The sequence below is a fragment of the Cygnus olor genome, chromosome 3 (genome assembly GCF_009769625.2).
Source record: "Cygnus olor isolate bCygOlo1 chromosome 3, bCygOlo1.pri.v2, whole genome shotgun sequence".
In the NCBI taxonomy this organism is placed as follows: Eukaryota; Metazoa; Chordata; class Aves; order Anseriformes; family Anatidae; genus Cygnus; species Cygnus olor.
In genome coordinates, this window is record NC_049171.1 from 7361185 (window position 1) to 7388668 (window position 27484).

A 27484-nucleotide genomic window follows, 5' to 3' on the forward strand; every position below is an offset into this window, starting at 1 on the left:
CTCAGGCTCAGCATTCACCATCATGGTAATTTTGTCCTATTCTTGGCTGACATCTGAGTTATTGTAAAAGGAACTTCATCAGTTCTGAACAAGTTACACTGGTTTTCATGCAGAGTAACTCCATGGAAATACATTGAAATGTTACAGATTTATATCTCCGAAGTTCTTCCCTTTTATTTTTAGGAGAATATTCTGAATATGCTTTTAGCTAATGCTAGGGCAACAGACATCTTTTGTAAGATTGGTTACTAAGTTTATCATCCTGAAGGTGTTAGAAATACCCACTTTAATTCCCCAAATATCATATGAATATCAACACAGAGCCTGCTAGTGCTATTTAAATTACAACTTTCAGAATTGTTATTTACAATCATTGCATGGGGTCATATACTCCACTGTAAACATTTTTAAAACCCAATTGAACCTTGGCTTTGAGAAGGATCTTGCCCAGAAGCAAATTTGAATGGCTTTATTTTTCTTTTTATTTTATTTTTAAATAGTAATTGTGTGCAAATAAAAAACAACTCCATATAAATAATTTTTATTACTATGGAATCCAACAATAGTTTGAGTTTTTTAGAAACAGTTGTAAAGTGATTTTAATTACCTCCTGGTGTTTTGAAACAAAAAGTGAAACATTCAAACTATCTAAAAAATGAAAAATAAGTTTCTGAAAGCAGGCTTTGTCTCACTTTAACTTTGCATTCTAAATGGGATTTTTATTTCATTTTAGATTTAATTGGGTATTATATGTGAATTAAACAGCAACTGATATTTATTTAGTCTTCAAATTTGGGTACTTGTGGGTTTTTTTTTACATACAGACAGATTCGCCTCTAAAAACATGTTCTTAATCATCAACTGTACACATAATTAAGCAGTTTCTGCCCTGAATATAAATCAAACATACATAGAGGGAGTCCCACCTATGTGAAGACACCCTCTAGAAGCCTGGCAGGCATCTTAGGAAAGAAAGCCAGAGTCCAATTCCCTCCCACATGTGCTGCTCATGCCACAAAGCCAGCGTTCCAGCCATGTCATCTTCTGCATGGTGAAAGGCCATAGCCCAAGGGCATTTCAGCCACAAACACCCAGATCTGCTAAAGGATAGCTGAGTTACGTAGCATTACCTGATCAGCACAGATTTCAGTAGATACCCCAGTCTTCTGCCATGCCGATCCCCCGCTGCCTCCCCCATCAATGCCAGTGGTCTCGATTCCTCATCACCTCATCTCCACAGCTTGAAGGTCTTTTATTTTTATTTCACTTAAGACCTAGTTTAGAGCACAACCACGGACTTGTACTGACAGAAATATAGGGTGGAATATGTCTTGGTAAAGAGGAAGAGAGACAAAAATGCATGGCTGGAGGGGCAGTAGTCTCTTAAAACTAGCTCTAGTGTTGGCAAGAATATAATGTACCATGGATTAAAATGATTTTTTTATTGTATGTATTTCATACTTACAGGCTAGATCTGATCATAGATAAACAAACTAGAAAGATCTATTATTTATATGGTTTAATAAATATTTATATGATGTTCTGTGAAAGCTCCGGTTCAAGTCATATATACATCTGCCTTAAGAGGAGGAAATCAAAACAAACTGGGTTGAATCACCTTCTGTCATTGCATTAAAATGAAAAATGCCAGGGAATGAGCACCTAAAGCACAGGCTTATTCACTGAAATCACTTCTCTGCTCTTTCCTTATCAGATCCACTGAGTTTGAGAGAGCCACTTCATCTCAGTTTCCTCAGGGCTTTGTAAACACATCCATTTTCTCTCCACAGAGGCACAGGAGAGAACCTGCGTGTTAGGTGACAAAGACATTTAATTTCTCAGCAGACTACTCAGTTTAACCCACACACCATGACCTTAAGTTGGGCTTTGGAGATGCAGTTCCTGCAATCATGTGTCAAGTCAGAAACCAAGCCCAGATTCCTTCTACCCAGATGAGAGTGAGATTGCTGTGGGCTCTTTGTACAGCTGATGGAGAAAGACAGGGTCTGTGAGAAGGAGACCTGGATCCTGATGTTAGAGGTGAGCTGGGCACATCCATCTTATTCCCTGTGGTTCGGGGGCTAGTTACTATAAAAATACATGTGGACATGTCAGGTGCACTGAATATGATGAAGGATATTGCTCCACTAAATCATAAGAAGGGTAATTGTTTTACATCCGAGTTCTTCCTCTTTAGTTTCCTAATTAGATCATTACCTTGCACTCAGATACAAGTAGGAAAAGTCCATTTTTAAATCAGCTTCCCTTGGTATAAACAAGTCAGAGATGCAGGCAGAGACAGCTGCAAACAGCATGATAAAGGGGCAGAAGGCTCGCTGGATATTAATGGCTTGTTGCTTGCAAATAACCCTTTCCCCAGAGACCTCCCTATGCTCTGCGTATTGTCTCTGCACAAGCTGGCAGCAAAGTGGAGGGTTTATTAAAAGAGTTACAAACAAGGTCACATTCCTTTAGGAGCTTCTCAGAGTTCCCAAGGCACTCAAGGAGGGGTCCAGCTGTTTGCAGGGGTTTCCCATTACGGTCAGAGACACAAGTTTCAGCACGTTTCCGCTGAAAAGGAGATCCTGGCAGTTTTTCTCTTTAACATGACAGGGATAGGATGGAGTCCTTCACAGTAACTTTCCCCTCTCAGATGCTAAGCACATTCAGGCAGACATGGACAGAAAGCATGTGTTTGGCAGGGCACGGTGTGCAATGTCTGACTCGAGGATCCCACACTACTCAAAAGCAGCACAAGGGTGGATGGGTTGTGCAGGTGCTAAAGGGCTGCAATGCCTTAATGCCTCAAACCACTCCAGCCAAATACCCAACGTACCTCATGTCTCTGCAGAATCCAAGAAACTCACTTTGAAGTGGACTTTATCTCCTCAACACTCCTACAGGGGTTCATGATCTTGTTTTTCAAGGCAGAAGCAACAAAAATTAAATGATTTGTCCCATTTCCTTGTGAAAGAGTCAGAAATATATACAATGCTCTATTAGGCCAACCCTCCTCCTCATCTCTCAGTTTAAGTCTCATCTGTAGACGATGCAGATTTCTAAATTCAACCCAAATGTGCATTTTGTTCAGAAAAAAAAATGGAATAACATTTTCTGAACTGCTTTTCATCATGAGAGGAAGATAGCCTTCCCCACCTCTGGAGCAAGTACGAGTTCTCCACTCATCAGTAACTCGTGCTGCCTGAATAAAACTAAACACTGCAAACTTGTCCAGGACCTACTTCCCAGGGAAAGGCGCTTTGCCAAGGCTCAGGAGTGACACAAATCATCAGTCCCGTGAAATTCAAACAGAATAAATCTTCCCTGTGCAGAACGTGGCTGGGTTCTGCCTTACAGGAACTGGATGCTACCACAGAGTCTGAGTCACAGCCGTGTTTGTAAGATCAGCTCCTCACAAATGTTTGGGATCAAAGGCTGTCACGGAGCAACCCTCTCCGTATCGCAGGGCTGTGGAAACGTGCAGAGAAATGTTCTCTTGCTGGGGAAAGCTTTGATTTATAAGCTGTGACGCTTTCACCTACTCCTGAAGGAACAGAGTTGCCTGCTGGGCTAGGCAAGCCCGTGGCAGGAGCATGATTTCTGGAGCAGGTTGGGGGACTCTGCACGCCGCTCCCACAACCACTAGTGGCAGCTGGGAGCGCAGCCCCCTCACTTCGGTGCTGCAAATGTATGCATGCTTATTATTTCTTGCAGCGCGCCGTGGGGAAGCACGGTGTGAATGTGCTTTTTGCTGACTTGGGTTGCAGATGGATCCTACACCGGTTCCTCCTGTGGGGCCAATAGAGGAGTGATAACCACAGCCACCTCCCCTCTCCCTGCATCGCTGGAGCTCTGTCCCACTGGGTCAGCTCCCAAAAGACAGATGAAGGTAGGGCAAGCTGATGATAAGCAGAGACTGCCTGCAGCACTGGCAGTGTCACCCCGAGGAGATCAGCCAGCTACTGCTGAACACTTAGCAGACCTGGACAAACACCCTCAGATGTGGCTGGGATTTGAGAAATGGAGTATGGAGAGTTGAAAGACCACCAGCCCACTCGCAGTGATTTACCTCACACATACACACACCTGCACCTCTCATCCCCAGCCCGGCAGGGCATGCAGCGAGCCACTGTCCCAGAAATATTTCCCATCCATTTGCAGTTATGTAGGCAAAGCATACCTGTCCATCCTCCATCAGCTCCCCCAGCAGCACTGGGCTGACTTAACAGATACCCGAGACTGCAGCAACTCCAAACACACAGAGAGTTTCTCCTCTCCGACAACCTTATCATTTTTAGAGTAACCCCACAGCTTAAAACCCTGCACTGGTTTCCATTTAAGAGCTGACACTGGAGGAAGTAGCAGTGCTGGGATGGGCACACATCTCAGTAGCAGGCTGCATGCTACTCTTTAGGACCCAACACCTTATTTCCTTGGGCAAACATCACACTTTGTAGAGTGGCCATGCAGCCCTGCTTCATACTTTGAAGCTGCTTGTTCTCCTAGCTACAGCTCTGCTCTCTGAGCAACATTGTCTTCCATCCCATTTTCTAGTCTCTCAGCCAGTACAAGTTTCAGGACTTTGCACTTGGGCAGAGAAGAGGAAAACATTACCTTTTGTGACTTTGATTCAAAATGAAAAGTTTTGCTCCATGCTGACATTCAAGAGCAGGTCCCAATGCTCGTATTTTGTCACCAGTGTGTGCCTCTTTCCGCACGCTCAGCAAGGACAAAGGAGGGGTGGTGTGCTCAGGTGTACACTAGAAACCCATCAAGTTTCCCTGACTTGGCAAGTTATCATCCAGCAACAGAACCACCATCGCACCAGTGTGCGCACTCTTAGGCCATCCCAAAAACCACAAGAAGGATGTCTAGGTTAACCTGTCAAACGTATCTGCTTCGGCTTCTGCTCTCTGGAAACTGGGGGACAACAGGAGCACATCCAGAGACGTATGTCATCTCAGAAGATGGGAGGTAACTTGTTAAAGGACCATGACTCTCCTGACACATGACTGAACCATGGCAAAGAGCAGAAGAAACTGAATTACTCCACTAAGCCGCAATGCTCAGATTTTTGCAGTTACACAACTAAGGCACTCATCCTACTGCACAAATAACTCAACTGGCCCGACTCCACCTGTGGTCTCCTATTGACACCCATAATCTGCGTATCATATTTCCAAGCAGCCACTTCACATGCTTCCATGTGAATAACTTTTAACTCCTTAAGGGCACAGGATTAGCAGCTGGGAAGCCAAAGATCTCCACATACAGCTGAACAGATACCAGCACAGGCAGTAGCAGCCCCTCAAGCTTCCCTGTGCAGCCCCTTCTGAAGTCCCTCCCCCTCCAGAGGCAATTCCTTCAGGAAAGGGGTTAATCCCCTCTTACCTCTGCAGAAAAAGACAGTGAGGAATGCTAACCACAGGATTTTTCACTGCGGACATATGGTCTCTCTGACACTGCCCAAAACACTAAAGCTCATTTCACGTTGGCTCAAGAACAGACAGTTCTAGTGAATGTTTTGAAGTTTATCAATCGTTAACATATGAATGTGAGAGACTATGATAGCCTGGGAGTAAAGAAGCTACTTGAAGGCACTGTAAGTCAACCGTAACATGATGCAACTTAACAGCTTGCTTTTTGAATTTTCACCCCTTGATTTAACTTCTATTAAAGTTTAAATGTGATGTCAAGACTTGACTTAGCCACAGGTGGTCCGTGACATCTGCTGATAATACACACCTCCATAGAGGGTACGGACCACCAGGAGGGCAGAAAATTGAACAAGAAACTCAAGGCATACCCTCAAGTGTATAGTCCAACAGAGATCTGCCAAAAATCTGAAGTGTGCTTACTTGGCTAGGGCTTCCATCTGAACCTCAGTTTGGTGCTCATGATGAAGTTCACCCCTGGCTAACAAAGTACCACACATCAGGAGCACCGCAGTGGCAGGTTGCATGTGCCAGTCCTGCCTTTCCTGCCTGGGATCTGTGCCAGCAGCACGTGATGGCAGTAAACGAAACCACCCTGCCCAGCTCAGTGTGCTCTGTCGAGCCATTCCCCTGCTTACCAATCATGGGCATCCCTAGGTTTTGGTATGGGCACTCCAGGCTGCCTCCTTGTGTCCTTCCAAAGACAGCAGAGTAAATGGCTATCACCATGCTCTTCTTACAGCTCAGCCGCAGCTTGTCGTCTTCACAGGCTACTTTACTCTTGTACTCATCTAGAAGGAAGCAAACACTTAATTACTCAGCTGATCCAGAGGCAGGCACCCAGCATGAAGGGAGCCTTATCACCTCCCCATGGTGTGAACTTGTCGGAGGTAGCAGTGATTTTGTGCACACGTCCAGAGGTGCACATCACCTCCCTTACAACTGCATTTGCTAGAGTAGCAGTGACCATTTGCATTATGCATTCTCTCTCTGGCATTATCAGCACATTTAATGAATGTTGTTTAATCTAGCCCATGCGAGTTCCAGTAAATAGCCAATAATTTCATTTTGCAGGCATGTAAGTGAGGCATGGCAATTGAGTGATTTCCCCATGGTGATATTAGAAGTCTGTGGCACGGGAAGGTAAAGGCACAACTTTAGGCACTTTACTCATCCACAGATCAGCACTTCATGTGCCAAGTGTTCATTCTGCATTCTGCCTCCCAAATCCTTCCTGAAATGGACAATCCAATCCACAAAATCTACTCTTGCTTTCATAAGCCTGGTGCACACAGAACAGTCACTCAGTTTACATCTGTCAAAGAGACTAGGCAATTATTTCACAAGAAATCACAACGTTCCCTTCTCTTTGCTATTATTATCTGTATTATGGGAACCCCTAGAGGTCCCAACCTAGAATAGGTCCTCCCCATGTACATCTGCCAACACACTACAGAAGATAAACACTAATTTGAAGCGCTGAGTCTTAATAGCTAGACACCTACAACTGGGCAAAAAACAAACAAAGAAAACTGATGTGGGATGTCTAAGGTCACCCCAGCTGACCCAGGGCACAGCCACAAATACAACTTCAACCTCCCCAGTCTCAGTAGTGTCTTTCCATTTGATTACATTATTTACCATTAGAAACGTAGCCACAACAGGCCAAAGACGGCTCTCCAGCCCTAAGGCCAGCTAGTATAGCTCACCTTGCATTCACACAGAAAAACTCCTCCATTCCTCCCCACTGCAAGGTGCAGCACCCAAATCACCTAATGGGAAGGGTCCCTGACCCGTGGCAACCTCCCTGCCATGATCAGTCTTCATCTGAAATGCTGCTGGTTGTCCCAGGTCAAAACTGTGCCACAAAGCATGCTAATGACTAAGCGGTGTAGGTAATCATCAGCCAGTGCTTGCAGCTGCCCTTGGCCCTGTATTTAGCATAGACACGGTTTAGTCTCTCCGTGTCACTGTTTCTCTAGGCCTGATATCACCCTATTAAATATAAACATATATATATACGTATATTCGTGTGTGAAGATTTCTGCAAAATCCATATGTATCAAACTACTTAGTAACTGAGAACGCAAGATTACAATTACATTACAGTTTAATACTTTAGTGTTTACACCATGACAGCTGTGACATAATGGGACATTTTTGACTGTATTGTAACTATAAGTCCAAGAACCATTTCTTCCTAATGGGAGCTGGACAGAAATGTTCCACCAAAGTTGAATCACAGAAGAATTTAGGTTGGAAGACTCCTCAGGACACCATCTGTTTTAACTCCTGCTAACAGCAGGGCTAATTTCTGCATTTGATTATTTTTTTCAGAAGAAACTACATGAAGGAAAGACATATTATACCAAAACAGACACATGATGATTTAAAAGAAATGTCTGAGAATAAATGACTCCTTATGCTCAGCTTGGAAATTCCTACTACAAGCTAAAAAACGGCCCCATCAAAATATCTTATTACCTGGTGATCAGAGCATCCACCAGAGCATAGAAACCACTCACAGATCAGGTGACAATCTTAACCCTAGACACTAGTTATTTGGGTATGCAATCTTCCTTCTCCCTCATCAGCCTTGTACAAAAATCTCTGAAAAAAATAGTTTTCATCCCACTGCAGAAAAACTTTCAAACCTCCAAAATATTTATGGATGGGAAAACACTTTCTCATCCAGCTCTACTCCCTGTAGATGAAGACAGACTAAAGACCTAGCTCATGGAGAGAATATGACTGTTTGAAGAACATGCATGCCTCAATAATATCTGTAGTGACAAATCCATGACCAGTTCAGTGTGTAGAATGGAGACAGGGCAGGAATAGAAGCTCTTTTTAACAATAGAGCTCTTTTTAACATCAATAGAAGCTCTTTTTAACATCAGAGTATGCACAGAAAGGGGATACCTCATACAGACGTAAAGAATCAGTCAGCCCATATTATCTGTGTAGGTATTTCAGCCACTATCACCACGAGGAAATCTGAATAATATAATGAATACACTGAGTTATCTTCGTCTCTAGTTGTCTTCCATAGGACTTTTGTTTCTTCTGAGAGGGAAATGGGACCAGAACTTTAACGTGGATGTACAGTGTTGCACCTAGCAGAGTATAACAGAATTTTATAGACTTAAAAAACATGGTCTCAAGCTAAAAGCACAAGGGCATAAAACAGTGCAATAGGATGAGCTATATATAGTTAAACCAATGCCACAGAAAGGGAAAATACTTGTGACTGGCTGAAGCGGCTGAAATATTAAATAGTTGATTAACTTTAGAAAAAGATCAATTTTGATGTCTCTAAAGAGCACGTGACATGGTCCCCTGTGAGGGTCTTATTTCTTACAAGGCAGTAACTCAATTTCCTCTTCTGATTTGGTTATTATTAGCTACTTCTCCCAATTATCAAGTATAACTGATTGCCTTACCACATGTCTTGTGGACCCATATAAGGTCCTTAACATACTGATTAAATGGTGTTGACTGTTCAAAGTCAGACCTTGCCATTTGGAAACTTCACTGGAATTCCATGCAGTGAGTATTGCACCTTTCCAAGAAGCCACTGGGATGCATGGCCATTCACATCTCTGCTGACAGCCAGCACCAAAGCTCTGCCTCTCACATTTGTAGATCTTACCCTTGGAGCTGCTCCAGGAAATCATGTTGAGAGCTGGTGGGGGAAGCTGCCTGAAGGATGGCTCAGAATATGAAACCGGGGCAGTGAGTCTGACCATGCACTCCCTGGGGACTAGTGCAGTTTATGGGTGATGTGCTGCTGGCATGCTGCAGTGTGGAGTCAGAGGGCTGTGCCATCTGAAAGAGATGCCACCTCCTCATGGTCACCAACTTCTGCCTTAGGAAACACCTAGTTGGAGCTGCGGGTTACCAGGGTCATGAATGCTTGGTTCTGGATGAGTCTAGGCAGGTTAGGAATGCAGTCGCCTGGGCTGTCACTGATGAAAAACACAGCTTTCTTAAAAGTTAGAATGAAAGAAGAAAAATAAAGGATGAAGTACACAGTGGTATTTCAGACTCCCCAAAATTTCCCATAAGCTTGATCATTGGAGAACAAATGCTCTCAGTGTTTCAGCGCAACCTGATAGAAATTTGGATAACCAAACTGATAGAAAGTGATGTTACAGAGGACACAAGCCTCTGAAAGCATTTTCTGCTTCATAGCATTGCCACCTCCGTCTTAGCCAGGATGAACTAAAGCCAGCTGTCTTTCATCCAGACACTGATGGCTCCCAGGCATTGGGCAATGGTAAGGACTGTGATTGATGCAAAGAAAATAGAGAGCTAAGCATCACCCGTACATTTACTGGTACTTCAGCCCATAATAGCCTTATATAAATATTGAAAAGTATTGAGGCAGCGTGAGTGACATAAGAGATCTGGGACTGGGAATGAATCTGCATTTTTCTCTCTCACTCTCCCAAGCAGAACTGGCCTCCTACAGATCAGTCACAATCTGGTCCTAAGCCTGCTCTAACTGTTACAGTCTGGATATAATTCAGTCCAAATGCAAACATTTGTATTAGTGGGTTTCATGTTTCACCCTGAAAAATTAAACACGCTTAAATGGCCTAGGAAAGGTGGCAGTGATATTCAGCAAATGGCTTACTCAACTCTAATCCCCCGTGCAGTCATTTGTAGGGCAACAGAGATTTACCATGATTAAGATATTTGCTAAGGATAATATCCCTTTTATTACTGCCTGTTTTCGGAGACACTGGCTTAAATATAACTCGACAGAGAGAAACCAAGGAGGGAACAGCTGCAGGCTTTTCTAGACACGTTTTAAAGGTCAATATATGACATGATTATAACATAACTAGAACAATCGAGGGAAAACAATTATAAATGTTTCTAATGGAAAAATTGGCTCTCTCAAACAGCAAAGAGAACAAGACCCATTGTAATTACAGGATGTGTACAAGAATACTAAAATATTGACCTGTAGTAAATAAATTTACCCAGTGACTTAGTGACATTTTCATCTATGGTCCATGAAAATTTTCTGAATGATCATGATTGGGAAGCTCAAAACTAAACTCATTTGCCTCAGTCTCTGAAAGATCTTAGAAATAAAAGTTTCTAAAACGATTTTGCATCTGACAAGCTGATGGAATGCCTTGTCTAAAATTATATTTTTAAACAGAACTAGTTATGGAAAAATTTTAGGAAATTTTGCTAATTAACATATGCATGGTTTGCATAATCAGTGCATAATAGTTGACCTATTTCCCAGATCAAAGAGCTGGAAAGACATGGAAAAAGAAATCTGTCTTCCTCACAAACTCCTAAAGGATTTTCTGGGCACCACAGTACAAAAAGGACGTTAACTGTTGGAGAGTGTCCAGAGGAGGGCGACAAAGATGGTCAAGGGACTAGAGGGGAAGACGTATGAGGAGCGGCTGAGGTCACTGGGCCTGTTCAGCCTGGAGAAGAGGAGGCTGAGGGTGGACCTCATCGCGGTCTACAACTTCCTTGTGAGGGGGAGTGGAGAGGCAGGTGACCTATTCTTCGTTATCACCAGTGACAGGACCCATGGGAACGGTGTTAAGCTGAGGCAGGGGAAGTTTAGGCTAGACATCAGGAAGAGGTTCTTTACCAAAAGGGTGGTTGCACACTGGAACAGGCTCCCCAGTGAAGTAGTCACTGCATCAAGCATGTCTGAATTTAAGAAGAGATTGAACTGTGCACATGGTCACACGGTCTAAACTTTTGGGCAGACCTGTGCGGTGCCAGGAGTTGGACTTGATGATCCTTGTAGGTCCCTTCCAACTCGGGATATTCTATGATTCTATGATTCTATGATTTAATTCTCAGATTTAGGAATCTGAACAAAGACATTCTGTAGGAAATATAGATAGTCTTGCCCAATTCTTTCAGCTCAGGATTGTTTCCTATAGAAGTCTCCTACTTAGTTTATAACCGCTAAATTAGTGAGACTGTACCCAAGATGCCACTTCAGAATTGAACTGCTTATACTGGGCTTACATGGCAAGGATTTGGCTACAGGTGCGGCCTCTGTGAGCAGAGGCCAGAAGCTGCCCCTTGTCAGATCTGAATGACCAAAAGGGAGTCCCTCCGAAAGTCCCTGCCGCTGGCCAGAACCGAGCCATGAGCAACCCTATGTGCACCTCTGGGAGAGCAGATTTTAAAAAGGGAAAAAAACTGCTGTGCAACAGCAACTGTGAGTGAGTGAGAAATGTGAGAGAACCAGCCCTTGCAGATCCCAAGGGCAGTACAGGAGGGCAGGAGGTGCTCCAGGCATGCAGCAGAAGTTCCTCTGCGGCCTGTGGAGAGGCCCCTGGTGGAGCAGGCTGTCCCCCTGCAGCCCATGGGTCCCACATGGAGCAGATCTCCACGCTGCAGTCTGTGGAGAAGCCCCCGCTGGAGCAGGTGGATGTGGCCTGGAGGAGGCTGCGGCCCACGGAGAGCCCCTGCAGGAGCAGGCCCCGGGCCGGAGCTGCAGCCCGTGGAGAGGAGCCCACGAAGGAGCGGGGTCTGGGGGGAGCTGCCGCCCATGGGGGCCCCGTGCTGGAGCAGTTTGCTCCTGGGAATGGACCCCATGGTACGGAGCCGTGTGGGAGCAGTTCTTGAAGAGCTGCTGCCTGTGGGCAGCCCCTGCAAGCTCAGTTCGGGAAGGACGGCATCCCGTGGGAGGGACCCCAGGGGGAGCAGGGGCAGAGAGGGACCGTGAAGGAGCGGTGGAGACAAAGTGTCAGGGACTGACCACAGCCCCCATTCCCTGTTCTCCTGCACCACTGAGGGGGGAGGAGGTGGAAGAGGATGGATGGGGGAAAGGCGGACTTGGTTTGCTGTTAGTTCTCACTGCTCTAGTCTGTTATTAGTGGGCAATAAATTACATTAATCTCCTTTATGCTGAGTCTTTTTTGCGCATTATGGTATTGGTGTGTGATCTCCCTGTCCTTATCTCAACCTACAAGCTTTTTTTTCATTGTATTTTCTCCCCCTGTTCTGTTGAGGAGGGAGAGTAAGAGAGCAGTGTTGTAGTGCTCAGCTGCCCATCGGTGTGAAACTACATCCAACTATTCCACCAACGCTAGTTCTTTTTTCCTTTGAATCAATGAATTTGTTTAACTTTAGGCAGTGGCTAGTGTTGGTTTATGAAAGAGTATAGGGACAGCTCCCTGTCTCACACAGCCACTCCCTCCACAAGAACAGTGTTAAGAGCAGGTGCATCTCCAGTGCACTGTGTCACTCTTCCTACCCACATCTCTACCTGCACCTATCAGTGCTTGAACCACTGTCAGCTAAAGCAAGTTGCTTAGGGCCATGTCCAGTCAAGTTTTTAATGTCTCCAAGGACTGAGACTACACAATCTGCTTGGGCAACCAGTTTCAGTGATCTTCTTGACTATGTGAAAGATGAGTATAGCTAGTATTTGCTAACATCTCTTCTGGGGGAATTAAAGAGATAAGTCTCCAAGAAAAGAAACATGACAGATGCCTCCAACAGCATCTGTGAACAAGCGTGCCTGTGCAACCAGACTGCCTGTGAACAGTTCAGCTTGCAGATACCCATTCCGTACCCTTCCTCATAACGTGACCCTCATTTTCACTTTTATATATTCTCGTTTTCCCCCCATAATCAGCAAATTCCCAGGATCTGTGGTACACCTTCTGTAAGAAAGAGAGAATTCTTTGAGTGCAATGTAGATCTAAGTCCATCCTCCCAAAATTAAAATAGATTAGCATGTCTCAGAGCAGGCAAAGGTGCCTTGGACAGCTTCCACTGACTCCCGCACTCCTCTGTGAAGAAGGCAGTTGGACTAAAAGAATGCCTTCCAGTTGGTTCTCCCCTTCATATCTTTTCCCCTCACTCTTATGTTCCTATATTCATTAAATCACTCTTATATGTTCCTATATTCATTTACTTTTCATTTCAAGTAAGCATTTGTTTTCCGAGTCGTGTCCTTTCTTACTCTTTAAAGATATAAGCAGATTCTGGCCTCTAAGTCCCCAAATGCGAATAGGTCAAAATGGATGAGAAAATCCTCACAGCTGCAACTGCCTATTGTTTGGAGTAGTGCACGTTGCTCTGGCTCCTTGCTTTTAGTTTTCTTCTGATTTCCTTTCATTTATGAGAGATACACCTCATATCCTGAGTTTCAGGACTTCCCCTGCATCTGTGTCAACCTGCCACTAATGAGAACTTTTCATTCATGTCAGGATTTGAATAAATCCATATCAATCAAGTCAGTATTTCCTTAGGCAGGTGTGGCTGAAGAAGATCTTTCCAAGACAGCTAAGATTTCTATCGTCCTCGGGTACAGACTCTCCTCTGACTCCCCCACAAGCACTTAAGCTGTGGACGATCTGGTCATTCCCTCATTTCAACATTCACAGTCTTTGTTATTTGGGCCCTTTAATTGAAGCATAAATATGTGAGAATATCACAACTGATACATTTTCAAATAATATCTTTTAACATCATTTAAGTTCGAACTTCCCTTTGAGAAACTTGTTTTGAAGATGCTCTAATTAACTTTTAAAAACTGAAGTTTGCTACCCTCAATGGCATGGAGCACACCACTTACTTCTGCAGAAAGCTAATCTGAAACTCAGAAAGGTGCAGCGTGGTTGACAGTCCAGAGTTATACCAAATAGGCAGTTTGCTAGCTTCAGAACTACCCTGAAAAACTCAAGACTGCTAAGTTCTGGAGGTCTGAAACTGTTTCGACAAGTAAGAAGATTGTTCTTTGTAAACGACCTTGTCAGATTCCTTTAAAATTACAAGCCTGATGCACCCATCCAATTTGCAGTGTTTAAGAGGAGCCTTTCCCCACTGTCACTTTCATTAGTCTGAAGTAGTTGTCTTTTTGTATTCTGCTCCATAAAGGCTGGCAGTGTTGCAAATTAACTGCTACATTTCATTTCCAAAGTCGAGTTCTGATGCACCTAGTTGCATTTCCCGCTGGACAGAAGTATATGGTTATCTAAAGAAGAATAGAGCATTACTGAAGTATATACACTAGGCTGCGAGATGAGAGTTAAACAAAAACCCTTGGGAGCCAGGGATGAATTTAATTCTTGTCCCACTTCTTCCACTAATGAATTTGGGCTAATTCTCTAAAGTAAGCATTCAGTCGAATGGCTTTTCTTCTGCCTGACCCTCTGCCCTGCCATTTATTAGACCCCCTTCCAATGACTTGAGAATTTGCTGGCTAAACTTCAGCGAAATGTGCCAGAAAAGCTGAGGTGACAAAGGCAGTTTAAGGCCCTATACATTTTATAAAAACTGGTAGCCAGATACAGAAGAGAGCCTAATTAGTGCCAAAGCTATTAGTTATTGTTGCACTGTCCCACCAACCAACCAGCATGGATGTAACACCCAGCTGATTAGCGTGGCTATAGATCTGGAGAGCTACATCATAGGAGGTAAAATAGAAAGCATGGTGAAAACTTTTGCTACTGCAATGAAAAGATGGAAGGGATGCACCAAGGAAAAAATTACTTGAATATGTAAATAAAAGACTTCATTAGTTCATCTGCTCGCAGCACTTTTGTTCATCTTTTCCAGTGGTGGTATAAATATTACTATTAAAATAGCTGGAAGGGAGAATTTAGTCTTTTGTATCATAAAAAGTCTTCTCCAAATGTCAAAATAATGGTGCTAATAATTCTAACATGAGAACATTAAAAGGATAACTGATTCATACTTTTGCATAAAATCCGTGAGGTTGCCTAGAGCATAAAACAAGGGAAAACGAGGCCTACTAGATTAAAAGCTGGTTTGCTGGGTTTCTTAAATAATTAAACACACTGCATTCCCTCAATGGCTTTGTCTAAGAAGGAAAAACGTAGCTGGGAGAAATGCACAGTTACCAAATCTCCCAAATTCCTGTAAGTCTCACTACCATGGATATCTTAGCTCTTGGATATCCCCACTCTTGGAGACATGATTAGGTGACAACCGCTGGTGCTATTTAAGTAGTCAGAAAAGCAAAAGTAACTGAGAAGAGCTTGATGTGCCAGTAGTATGATAAAAAGTTGAAAATAGTCAGTAAATTCCTGTTTTAAAAATGTATCATAAATCTGAAGACCAAATGTGGGACTGATATGGAAAAAATATTCACAATATTGGAAAGAGTTCATTACCACATGTCTATCCCAGTACTTTTCATACTTATTCTTCCCTGCATTTTTTCCATTTTTTTATTTGAGGAGAGCAACTGATTTATATTTTCTGTCCTGAATAACTCCATATACAGGACTCCCTGCAGAAGTACTGCATGAATTTACCTCTCTGTTCTGCTTCTTGCTCTGTGAGACCCTAAACACATGGTTTAAACTGTGGCTTCAACATAACAGATCCAGACTTCCATAAAAGTAAATGTTTGCAGCATTTCAGTTGGATTTATTAAGCATATAGTTACTGGGATATGCTTTCCTTGTCCAGTATGCCAGAAAACTCACCAGAAAATCTTGAAATCTACCATCCAAAGCTTGACAACCTCTGTCACAATTAGACCATTCTGAGACTTGGATTTAGGGTTTTCATTCTCAAAAACCTGGGCCCTAGTTTCCCCTGTGTTTAAACACCCCAAGGGCCCAGCCTTGGCTTTTGTGGGGAGAAGGCTCCCAGATCACTTTGTTTCACACATCACACCTGAAGTGCCATCCACATTGCAGCCTCCATCCTCAGCCCAGGAAACGTATCACTCACTGACAATGATATCACGGGGTCCTCTTAATCCTGCTCCTGACAGTCAAATGATTGCTGTGCTACAGAGACAGGGCTGTTGCATAGCCTCTGAAAATCTCCGTGCATCAACAGCTTAAAACAATAGTAATCGTTAGCATTAACATTTCTCTGACCCAAATCGCAGGCTGATGGATCTGTCCTCTGTTATTTATAGCATTCCTTTATTTACACCTTTTCATCACTACGGAGTTTGCTGCCTGAAGTTTTACTGCCCTTATAAATTTCCCCTCCCTGCACTACCTTAACAGTTTTGAACTAATACAGATAAGCGAAAGCAAGCTGATGAATGCAGGAGGTAAAAGACATATTTTACTGCCTCAGTGGCTGGGCCAGAAGGATGTGCCATTTTAACAGCCCACACTCCCGCCGCGCTGCTTTAGAAAGCCTGGTCCACCAAAAAGCCATGCAGCAAACAATACAGTGAACTTCTCCTGCCACCAATAAGCTGTCTTATGAAGGAGATTAATGCTTTTCTGAAAGGGTTGATAGCTACGGAATTACCAATCTATCCCAGCACGAAAATCAATCACCAGTGTTAAAGGGACCAGGGATATATTCAGGTCCCTCTTTGCTCTCATCTGCAATTTCTACAAAGACTCTGTCTTTCCATGGCCTGCTGTTCTTGCTCACAGCATTTGCAAATTCTGCTCAGGGAGTGAAAGCTTAAAGGATGTGTAACAAGACCAGGCTTTTCAGGCAGCATTCACCAAATTTAACAGAAAAGATGTAATCCTCAGCCCAGAAAAGTCAGTGGCAAAGCTCGCACTGAAGTCGGTATTGTAGGAACAAATCACACAGAAATTAAAAGGCACACAAGATGCATTCACTGCAATCCTAGGTCTTCCTTCCATAATGCCCTTCCCAGACTTTTCAGTTAATCCATTTGATAGGTGAGAGCAGACCCAACCAATTCCCCAAGACATAAAAAGCTAAAAGGCAGCTTCAACTTCACCAGCAACTGGGAATCACCACTATGGAGAATGACTCTTTGCAATTCTTTGATAGCTGCAAAGCTCTGCAGCAAGTAATGCAATTCTGCTGTTTATAAAGGTTTTGAATTACCACTGACGGAAAAAAAATTAAAAAAAAATGCACATCCTCACCAAAAGGCAGCCACTTCTGGGACACAGTACAGCAGCTACATCACCATCTGATAGGCTGAAAACTTGAAGACAACTTTTTTATCAGAAGAAGATCTCATTAGAATTAATTTCTAATTGATTTCAAAATTCAATTGCCTTCTAATTAGAATTGACTAGTGCTGTTAAGAAAAATAGAGTTATCTGAGTAAAATTTTGGCAAGAACATCAGGATGGGCATTTCCAAGTTTGAAACATAGTCATTGCAGTTCACAAGAATTAACTGGACTTCTTAAATTAGAATTAAATCTATGGTTTAGAGAATAAATGCCTGCTCTGTTATAAACGTTTGCCCAGGTCAATTTTCAGCACAAAAGTTTCCTCATAAATCAAAGCTACAGGCCCTGAACTAGAACAAAATGACCTCCCCTCAAGCCCTTTCCTCCTCCTACCCCATAAAAACTTTGGCACTTTACCCTTTGCCAACAAATGCAGGCTTCCCAGATGCATTTCTCAGAGCCTTGTGCCTTTCACAGATATGTTCTTGTATTGTTACAGAGGGATTTGAGCTGCAATTGGAGACCAGGTCACAATCCAGGCTTTCTGAAACTTCAAAAGGTTTTAGGCTTGCATTTGTGAATAGAAGGGAGAGCAGCAAAGCTTGGATTTACACTTTGCTACATGACAATGAACACGGGGAGGCCTCACACCCGCCAGCCTCCCATTATCACACCCAGCTGCGCCACTCAGCATTTTAAAATGAAATTAAAACAATAATAATTAAAAATAAATAAATGGATGGAGGGTCTGTCTACCAGAGTCCTTGAAGTCATAAGCTAAAATATTAACTGCCTGGTAGGAAAGAGGGAAATGTCACTAGAGCATCACATTCAGAGCTGAGAAGGGGACAGTGCATGTAGGACAATGTGGCAGTGGCATCTCTTGGGTGCAAAGGAGACCAGGAAAAGGTAACATGCAGGGCACTCAGAGGGGAAGTCACAAAAGCAGGACTGAAGCCCTCTCTTCTCTCAATAGTATTGCCAGTGAATGGCCACCTAAACAGATCTCGTCCTAAATAATCCTTTAGCAGAGACAAGCAAGCATTTATGTCTTCATTTTGTCCAGGAGCACTAACACTTTTGAAATAGAAAGCCAAAAAGAAACAACCACAAAAGCCACCATGGGCAAACAGATGCTCTGGAGGGACAGTTCGATCCCTGCTCCTGCAATAGCCAGAGCAGCAACCAACCTGGTAAAATGCTGCAATAGCATGATTTGGGCAGCCCCAATGATTCTCTTCCCAGCCAGGGTCAGATCTCGCAGCCCCTCTGGAAAGTTAGGCACACAGCAAATATTTCCTAGCTTACAATACACGCAATCTGTCTCTGAAGTAGGGGGATGAACAAGCACTGAATTGTTTTAAATAATATTGGTGAATCCAGATTTCAGTTAGAGGGAATTCATGTTAGACCAATTAAATAGTATGTCAATTCCCTCTAATTATATGTTCCTGCAGCCTGCCCTGTAATTATACTTAATGGGTCATAATCAAATCAGCATGTTACCTGAGAAATAATTGGATTTGTGTGCAATTTTTTAATGATCCTGAAAGGTACCCTGGAGAATGAAATCCTCTGTGTGCTCAGGGCCTGATCCTAGGCTTTGGTGTGCTTTGGACATAGATCTCAGGCTGCCTCAGCCCTGATAAGTTAAATGTGCCAATTCTCTGGCACTGAGGCCAACTGGCATGGAAGAGCCTGCAGCCATTCTCACGAACTTTGTTAACCTCTAAAACAGGGTGGCCACATCCAAACTTTCTATTGGAAACCATTCCTGGCCAGCACTAAATCCCAGACTGGGCCTGGGAGTTGCTTGGGTTGGCCTGCTTGGCCTGTCCCTCAACAGAGGTGTAATAACATGAGTGATGGAAATCCTGTGCCCACAGCAGCTCTCTGGCACTCTTTGAGGATCTGTTGACAACAGCAAAGAACAGCTTCAGGTTTCACTGCTGGCAGTGACATCTGCCAGCCTTGTCCTGCAGGGACTCCTTGGGAGGGCTCTGTTGGGCTGTAGGTACCAGGATGATTTACAAAGGTTGCCTCCAAGTTTAGAAGCACAAGTCATAGCTGTGCTCTGCTGAGACCTGTACTGTACTTACGAGCATCTTCCCAAAATGCTGGTGCATATTCAAAACTAAGGCCCACATGCATTGGGAAAAGAAACAAAAAGCTAGGCCCCCTATATACTTTGTTGAACCTTGGCCCTCAAGCCACATAGAAGCAATAAATAAGTCTCCCTTACCCCAAGCTGACGGGATTTTATTGATCATTTCTGATCTCATTAACAATTCTGTACCTTAGAGTTAAAAGTATACATACACAGAGTGTATTTATTTACAAGCAGAGAGAATACACAGGACTGCCAACTTCTGCCATTTAAAAGCAGTCCCAGGTACATATCTGAAACCTGTACATGCAGATGAGTGCTCCCTAGACCCCAGATCCAGCCATTGGATCACAGGGGACCAGAATTAGATCAACACTTCCCAAAAACACACAAGCTATTGAATTTCTTACTGCTTCTGGTTAAGCAAGCACCGCTTAAAGTTTCCACCACTTGGAAGCAGTCTTCACCATTTGGAAAATGTAGGGCTTTCAGTTTCAGCATGATATACTGTTCATCTCCTTGAAATTCTGCCCATGAGGAACCAAAATAGCACCTTGCCTTGTGAATGAACCCCATACAGCCAGTGAGCACTGAAACCATTAAATTTCAAATGCAATGTAATGTCAGAGAGGCATAACTGCAGTGACAGTGGCTGGAGGGATAACTGCATCATCTAGTTATTCTTCAGCAAAAGTACAAGTAAAGGCCACTAACTTCAATTTTGCTTTCTTTCAAGAAAGACCTTCTTTTAGGTAACTGAATCTATTTAGGGGCCTTTCGAGGCTCCAGCATGAATCTGAAACTGGAGGGCTTGGGCATCCTTTATTTATATTAAGATGTTCTGTCCAAACTCTGAAGGCCTCTTCCCAAAGTGCCTTTCATACCTGTATACAGGAAAACTCCCGTTCCTTCTACCTAGGTGGGCACTTAGCCATGGTTCAGTAGCACCACATCAGGCTCCCTCAATAGGCAAAGAAAACAGACAAATATATTTAGAGGACAATTCAGACCTTAAGTGGCTTCTTATTAGAGCACTTCAGTCATGTATACTGTTAAGAATGACAAAGCCAGGAACAGAGGCATAGTCCAAAAAATTGCACACATCTTTTGATAAAATAATGGATCAAAGCATGTGGCAGGCAGTGAGCTCCTGAAAATGACCCTCAGGTAGTCTTCAGTTACAGTTATGGGTGCTCAGACTTTCTGGAGCAACGCTTCATGGGACCACAGCTTTTGGGATCAATTCTTAAGCATGAAGACCTTCCACTGAATTCATTAATAACTCATAAACAATACTCAAGTACTCAGTGCTCAAAAGAGACAACCAAAATTTGTGAGTCCTGTATTTTGCATTCTGTGGATCCATCCTCACCAGTCTTTTCATTAGCATTCTCCTAACAGAAGGGTGAAAAGACATGATTATCAGACTCAAACAAGCATTAGGCTCTTTTTCTGAGACTTAAAGCATTGAATCATCAAGGAACGGTTGAATGTGTCCTGGTATCTCTGTGCAAGGCTAATCCTCACATATTTCAAAACTTGTTATTAATCCACTGGGTTCTGATTAAAAGTTTGCTCAGTGAATAACAGTTTCTGTCAGGTTACCCTGTTTTACCCTACCCTGGAGCTGTCTGAAAAAAAAAATGTCTTGGTGAAATGTTTTCAAACAACTTCCCCTGCTCTCTTTCAGGAAAATCACTTACCCAGCACACACACAAACTCTTTCTTTTCTAGCATAGCTGTAATTAGCAAAGAATGCCAAGCCATAAATATTTATGCACAGATGGGATCCTGAAGTGCCTTCAGAAGTTCAGCACGGGCCTCAATAGTCAGATTTCTCAAGTGAGCTTTGATATAAAACCTCCAAGTTTATGAGGACTTGTCAGAACACCCTGCTAATCGCTCCTGCTTCACAGAGATGTGCTTCTCAACGAACGAGAGATGTTCCAATCACTCACGAAAACCCCACAGTAAGTGCAGGTGCTTCATTACCTACTTTTCATTTGAATTCCTCACAGATCCTGCCAGATCCCTTCATTTCATTAGCACAGGTCTCTACGTGCTGGGGCAAAAAGTCTTCTCTGCAGCTCAGTTTTTGGATGTTTTTGCCGTTGTTTCAAACCCTTTCAGAAATCAGGTATGTTTTTCTTCCCCGTGCAAACTCTTTTATTTTATATATATTTTTCCCCCTAGAATTTTGCCGATGAGATGCTGGAACCATGTTATTTATGTCGTCAAAAGGGCTTGGTCTGAAATGTCTGGATTAATAATATTGTCAGGGTCTATTCTCTGTATGAAATCAGTTGCCACTCTTTGGCCACCAATAGACCTGATCTGTCTCCAAACTAATGTGCGTGCTTCCAAATTGCTCAAGGAATCATGTTGAATCCCCCAGCAGAGCCAGGAATTGGCTAAGAGACTGTTGGTTGTCCCGATCCAAAACCACACTCCTCTGCAGCATGCACAATTGTACTCCCAGTACCCAGGCACTGACCCCATTTAATTTAAACACAGCTAATGAGATCCCACAAAATACAGTTTAATGTCACCCAGCCTGATCTGGAAGCAATTAAAAGCTGGATTGTCGCATGGTGTGGGCAGGTGAGTTTCTCATTGCTCAACTCTCTTAACTGTCTGCTTCAGGCACCTGAATCCAAAATTTTCACCTACCCAGGCTGTCACTACACTGCCGTGGGCAGGCAGAGAGGGGACAAGTCCCAGTGGGACAGGAGGGGCATCCCAGATTGCAGAATGGTTTGGGTTGGAGGGGACCTTAAAGCCCATCCAGTTCCAGCCCCCTGCCATGGGCAGGGACACCTCCCACCAGCCCATCCAGCCTGGCCTTGGGCACTGCCAGGGATGGGGCACCCACAGCTCCTCGGGGCAGCCTGCTCCTATGCCTGGAACTGGATAGGAGCTGAAGCAAACCCCTCACTGCGAACAGCGTTGCAGGGCAGCATGAGCTAAGGCTTGGCAAAGGCTTCCTCTGGCACCTGCAAAAACAATCTGCTCCACGGGCTGCCAGCAGGATGGGAAGAGATGAAGCAGCAGCATAAGAGCAGTGCAGCAAGTGAGGGGGAGAGGGGAAACGCGCTGCACCCAGGGGCTATGTTACACTGAAAATAAAGGTGGAAGGGACCAAAAAGTCCCAGAAGGTCTCGCTGGCAAGGATCAAGCACAAAATTGTTTTGGTCTCACCAGAGCAAACAGATTTGATGGAGAGATACTCACTTGGCCTGCACTTGTACCACACGAGGAGGTATTTGCCGGTTCCAGGGCACGGATCTGCGCCAAACAGCCGGCTATTGACAAGGAACTGGCAGCTCCGTCTGTCCTGGCACTCGTCCAGCATCTTCTGCAGCAGGGGATGCACACAGACGCGCACAAGAGACAGAAAAACGAAAGCACTTCAGTATCTCCCAAAAGGATCGTCAAATGCAGACAAGCCAGAGAAGGGCATGGCAATCCCTGCCTCCTTAACTGGCTCCAGCAATAATTATATTACCCAGCTTAACGTGATGGGTACTGAAGGAACCATGCGATAAAAGAGAGGAGTAAAGCTTGCACTGTTTTAATGAGTGTCATTTCTTTTCCTCTCATGCATGCAAAAGGAGGGCTTTGCATTGGGCCGGTCACAGAGATTTTGAAACATTTGCATGCAATTTAATTGTAGTATAAGGCAGTACCAGCAGCTTGTCCCAGGAAAAGCCTTGACAATTAAAAACAGAGGCCCAAGCTCTGCCCACGCTGTTCTGCTTTAGATTCCTCTAGAGAATCACAGTTTCAACCACAGGTTTCAAAGGAGCTCTCTTCTTGGTTATATGAAAGTTTTGGCAATAGCTAGTATTCCAATAATTAGTCGTTGTGGTGGGAATGCTGTTACATAGCCAACTTATTCAGTTTTTAATAAGGCTTGCCCCTCTTCCCCATGCCTTTTGCTTTCCTTTTAGCTCAACTCAGCAAGGGTCTGTGGGTCGGAGGTCCTCCCACCACCCGTATTTTGGGCCCTGGTCCCGTTTTTTCACACTGCTTTTCCTCTGGCTCTTGCTTCCCACTTGCCCATTCATAACACTCATAAAAACTCTGTCTCAGAATCCACAGGGGCAAGACATTCTGTCTCCTGCTAGAAAATAGCTTCATTAAGAAAGATTAATGATTTTTTTAACCCTATGATCCTCTAGAGCAGAAGTGTGGGGAGGGAATATTGTTAAGTGGGGCAGTAATTAAGTTTTAAATTCAGCTGGATGACTTAGGTATACTCCTGTAGAGCCCCTACAGCGCTAAAATTACCATAATGTTTGCCTGACACACATGAACCTGTCAGAGCATTTTGAGACCGCAGAGCGAGGTAATCCAGCAGCCTCACTAAGTCCCTGCAATACAGAGCAGTGAATTCCAGTCCCAAAACAATTAATTTTTCACTTGCAAGGAGTTGCTGGAAAATCCTCTCTCAGAAACTCCCTCAGATGCCTCCCTATTTCCCTTTCTTGTACCTACCTCAATATTTGGACTTTCCCACAATCTCATCCCTGTGCCATTTACATAAAGGCCACTGCATGCCACCCTAATTTCTATCTGCCTCAGTGACTATCTATTTTTGAGTTCTCCCTGAACATAATATATATTATCTTTAGCATTGTAACTCTGAATGTCACCCTCTGAACAACAGCTGCTCCAGCTTCAAGTGCAATTTGGAATTGCCCCATTCCACGGTTCCTTGCAACTTCCTAAAGCTTTCACCTTCGGGACTGACACATGCAAGATTTTGTGCCTGCCTCAAGTCTGACCTTTATTTTAAAGTTGAAACCAAGATGATTCAGGCCTTTCCTAGACAGCAGAGAACATGTACTGTTGTTTTCCACTCACAAAGTTAATAAAATGCAAGCATCTCATTCCAAAATACAGGGCTTACAATGGAAAGGCCAAAAGGTGATCAGTGTGGGAGGTGCCTGGGAGCATTAGCCGTAGCTTGACCACCATGTTAGAATGCATAAAAACAGCATATTCTTTCCTCTAGGCTCATAGGGTTGACTGTTCACTCAGCATATGGAATTTAATTTAATACAAAAGCCAATGAGTTGAAAAAGAATTCAAGTAAGACCTCTATGCAGACACCTCTTTTGATGTCACAAGGCAAGGAACAATTGGAGCAACTCTTGAGTGCTTTATATATGGCGAGAAATCCTCTCCAAATCACTGGGGACCCGGAAAGATTTGCTCATACCACACAGCCATGACTGCATTTACACCTAGACAGTGCTATGAATATGTAGCAAAAGGAAGGAAGGAACGCCCTGAAAGTTTTCTTTCCCACAGGGAAGCTTTCTCTCCTCAAAGGCAGCAGACTCAGGTTTTTGGTCAGCAAACCTCTTCATACTGCATGGCTGGGATTTTCAAAAGACTTCAACATTACGTAGTAGGTGTCACTAAAACCAGTGGGAATACCACCCTGGATTTCAGCAGAGACTGAGGCCAACAAGAAGCCTCTTTGCAAATTTCGTCTCCAATGCCTAAGCAGCATTTGTTCCTCTTTAATCAGAAAGGAAGAGAGAAAGAGAGAGAAAGAGAGAAAGTGAGAGAAAGAGAAAGAAGGAGAGAAGAAGGAAAGAAGGAAGGAAGGAAGGAAGGAAGGAAGGAAGGAAGGAAGGAAGGAAGGAAGGAAGGAAGGAAGGAAGGAAGGAAGGAGAAGAAATCAAAAACCAAGTTACACCAGCCTTACTGTTAACTTAAAAACTGGTGTATACAATTTTCACCTATCCTGGCAAGAAAGCTTCTTCCCCATTGCTTTCGTCAGTCTGTGCTGCATAGCACCATCTTCTTAAACACCATGCAACACAGCGACCCTGAAGAACGTGTGACAAGGTGAGACTCACACTAGCTTGCAAACCAACGCTTTTAGCTTTCTGGTCCTACTTGCAGAATCACACTTCCAGGCAAGATCAGAGCTTTAGCAGATACCAGATGTCATTTCTGAAGTATTTGCAGCTGATCAGCCAGGTTGACACCAGGAAGGCTGTGGGTTTTCTTGGTAGTGAATGTCCTGAGCTCACATGGGTGTGATGAACGGCTGTAAAAATGTAGGCAATTTATTCTTTTCTCACTGTCAGTTGTAAAAATGGGAAGACACAACCACAAAAACAAACCAATAAAAAGAGGCCCATGAGCAAACTGATCTTGCATAGAAGAAGTTATAGACACACAAAATTGTCCCTAACTGGTATATACAATCATCTGTTTGTGTCAATGTCATCTGGTAGACCCCCGAGTAACATAAAATAAAGTCACGTTGGATATTATGTTATAAAAATCACTCCAACGGGAGAAGGTGGAGGAGGAATTCCTGTCTGGCATGAGAGAGGAGGGAAGACACATTAATTGCATTGTGCCATTTTATAATTACATTTCAGTGGTAAATCAAGCCCAAGGGCTGACAGCCAGTGCTCAGGAGGGAAGCTGTGGCTGTTTAAGCCCATTCCATCCTATGGCTCGTGACTGAGCTAAGAATCTGCAAGATTTAGAGGAGATAAGAGAGAAAGAAATGTGAATTCAAGTAAAACAAACACTAATCTAACCCCTGTGATTTATGCCCTGGATTAATCTCACTGCAGTGACCCGGGTCTTAAAGCAAGGGCAGCCTCAAGCTCAAAACCACATCTTCCTAGTGGGCATTGCAGATGAAACACATTTCTCATGCTCATACTGTTGTGCTCGTTAGCTAAGTAATTTCTTGTGCTTATTAGATAACAAACTTTTAAATCTGGGACTGGATGGGAACTCTGCAACAAGGTTGTCCTCAGCTATTCCCAAGGGTGCATTCATTTTTATTCTGTCTCTTCAAATCACTCAAGAAGTGCTTCCCGTATGCACTTAAAATAAACCACAACTGAGCTTAACACCCAAGGCAATTAAGCTTATCTCAGTTCTTACTGCCTTGTAGTAGTTCATAGATTTAACACGCAGAGGGTGAAACTTTGGACCCATAGCAGCCAATAGTGAAACTCAATGGGAGCTGGGATTTTGCCAGAGGGCTGTTCTCTGTACAGCCTCCATCGTCAAAGGAACATAAGGATGACTTCAGGGCATGTCAGTCAGGCATGAAATTACACAGAGGAACCCTACTAAATGATTGCCCAAATTGTATGTTGCTGAGCAGAGTAATTCAGGGAGCAAGCTGCATGAGTGGATTGACGGTGTGCAGTCAAATGAAGATGGGCAGAGATCTGTATGAAGAATTCTACACAAGAAGATACCAGTAATTAAATATATATATGTACATATATCATTAAGCATTTTTAGGTCACATTCAGTCCAGGTATTACTGTTACGGTGGAGTTATACCAACACTTATATTGGTGCACCTCTGTGAGTTTTGCAGTAAGAAGAAATAAATACAACAAACAAGGTAGTGTTAGCTCTCCCTACAAAGCCACACAGCACGATGCATTTGTGATTGCTTTATATCTCATTTTATTTGAATTTTGATACGGTTCTATATAACCCCGTGTATTGATATTACCTTAAAACATACTACAAACTTAGCACTTTTAAGTTGCAAACTTATTTACAGGTCCTTCTTCTAATTATCTGCAGATTGCACATTCATCTCTATTCACGTGTGTGAATTATTAAAGTCCATAGAGCAAGAAGATTTTTGAAGGATCAGGAACAAGGAAGGAACAAGTACACGAGGAAGTGAAATCCGCGTCGATGATATACAGGTTACATGCCTATGGCTTTATGAAGCAATTTCCCAGCCTGCTCCACTGGAAAGTAATTCAGTTTTGCCCAAATTACCACATTCAATCTGTGCATCAAATGAAGAGAACAAAGGCCCTGAACCTTGACCACTGACCTATGGGTGGTTTTAGTGCTCTGCTAGCTATCTCTTATCACTCTTACATGGGAGCTTACACGGGAGTCAGCAGAAGGGAACTATGCCCACACGTTTGGTGACTTACTCTAACACACCAGACTGTGAAATACAGCTGAAAATTGGACACAAATTCCTTTCCACCAGCTCAGCTGTGGCAATAGTAAACACCAACAAGGGCA

General features: G+C 43.5%; 1 protein-coding gene across 3 annotated transcripts in view; it reads right to left on the bottom strand.

The window, feature by feature from the left end:
* Positions 1–27484, bottom strand: part of EVA1A (eva-1 homolog A, regulator of programmed cell death) — a 199632-nt gene that overhangs the window by 110260 nt on the left and 61888 nt on the right. For all 3 annotated transcript variants that reach the window (XM_040554330.1, XM_040554332.1, XM_040554331.1), the window contains exons 3-4: positions 22664–22787; positions 6074–6226 (exon numbers count right to left, since the gene is read on the bottom strand). In XM_040554330.1, coding sequence (XP_040410264.1) covers positions 6074–6226; positions 22664–22787 — 277 coding nt within the window. The remainder of the gene's footprint in view (positions 1–6073; positions 6227–22663; positions 22788–27484) is intronic.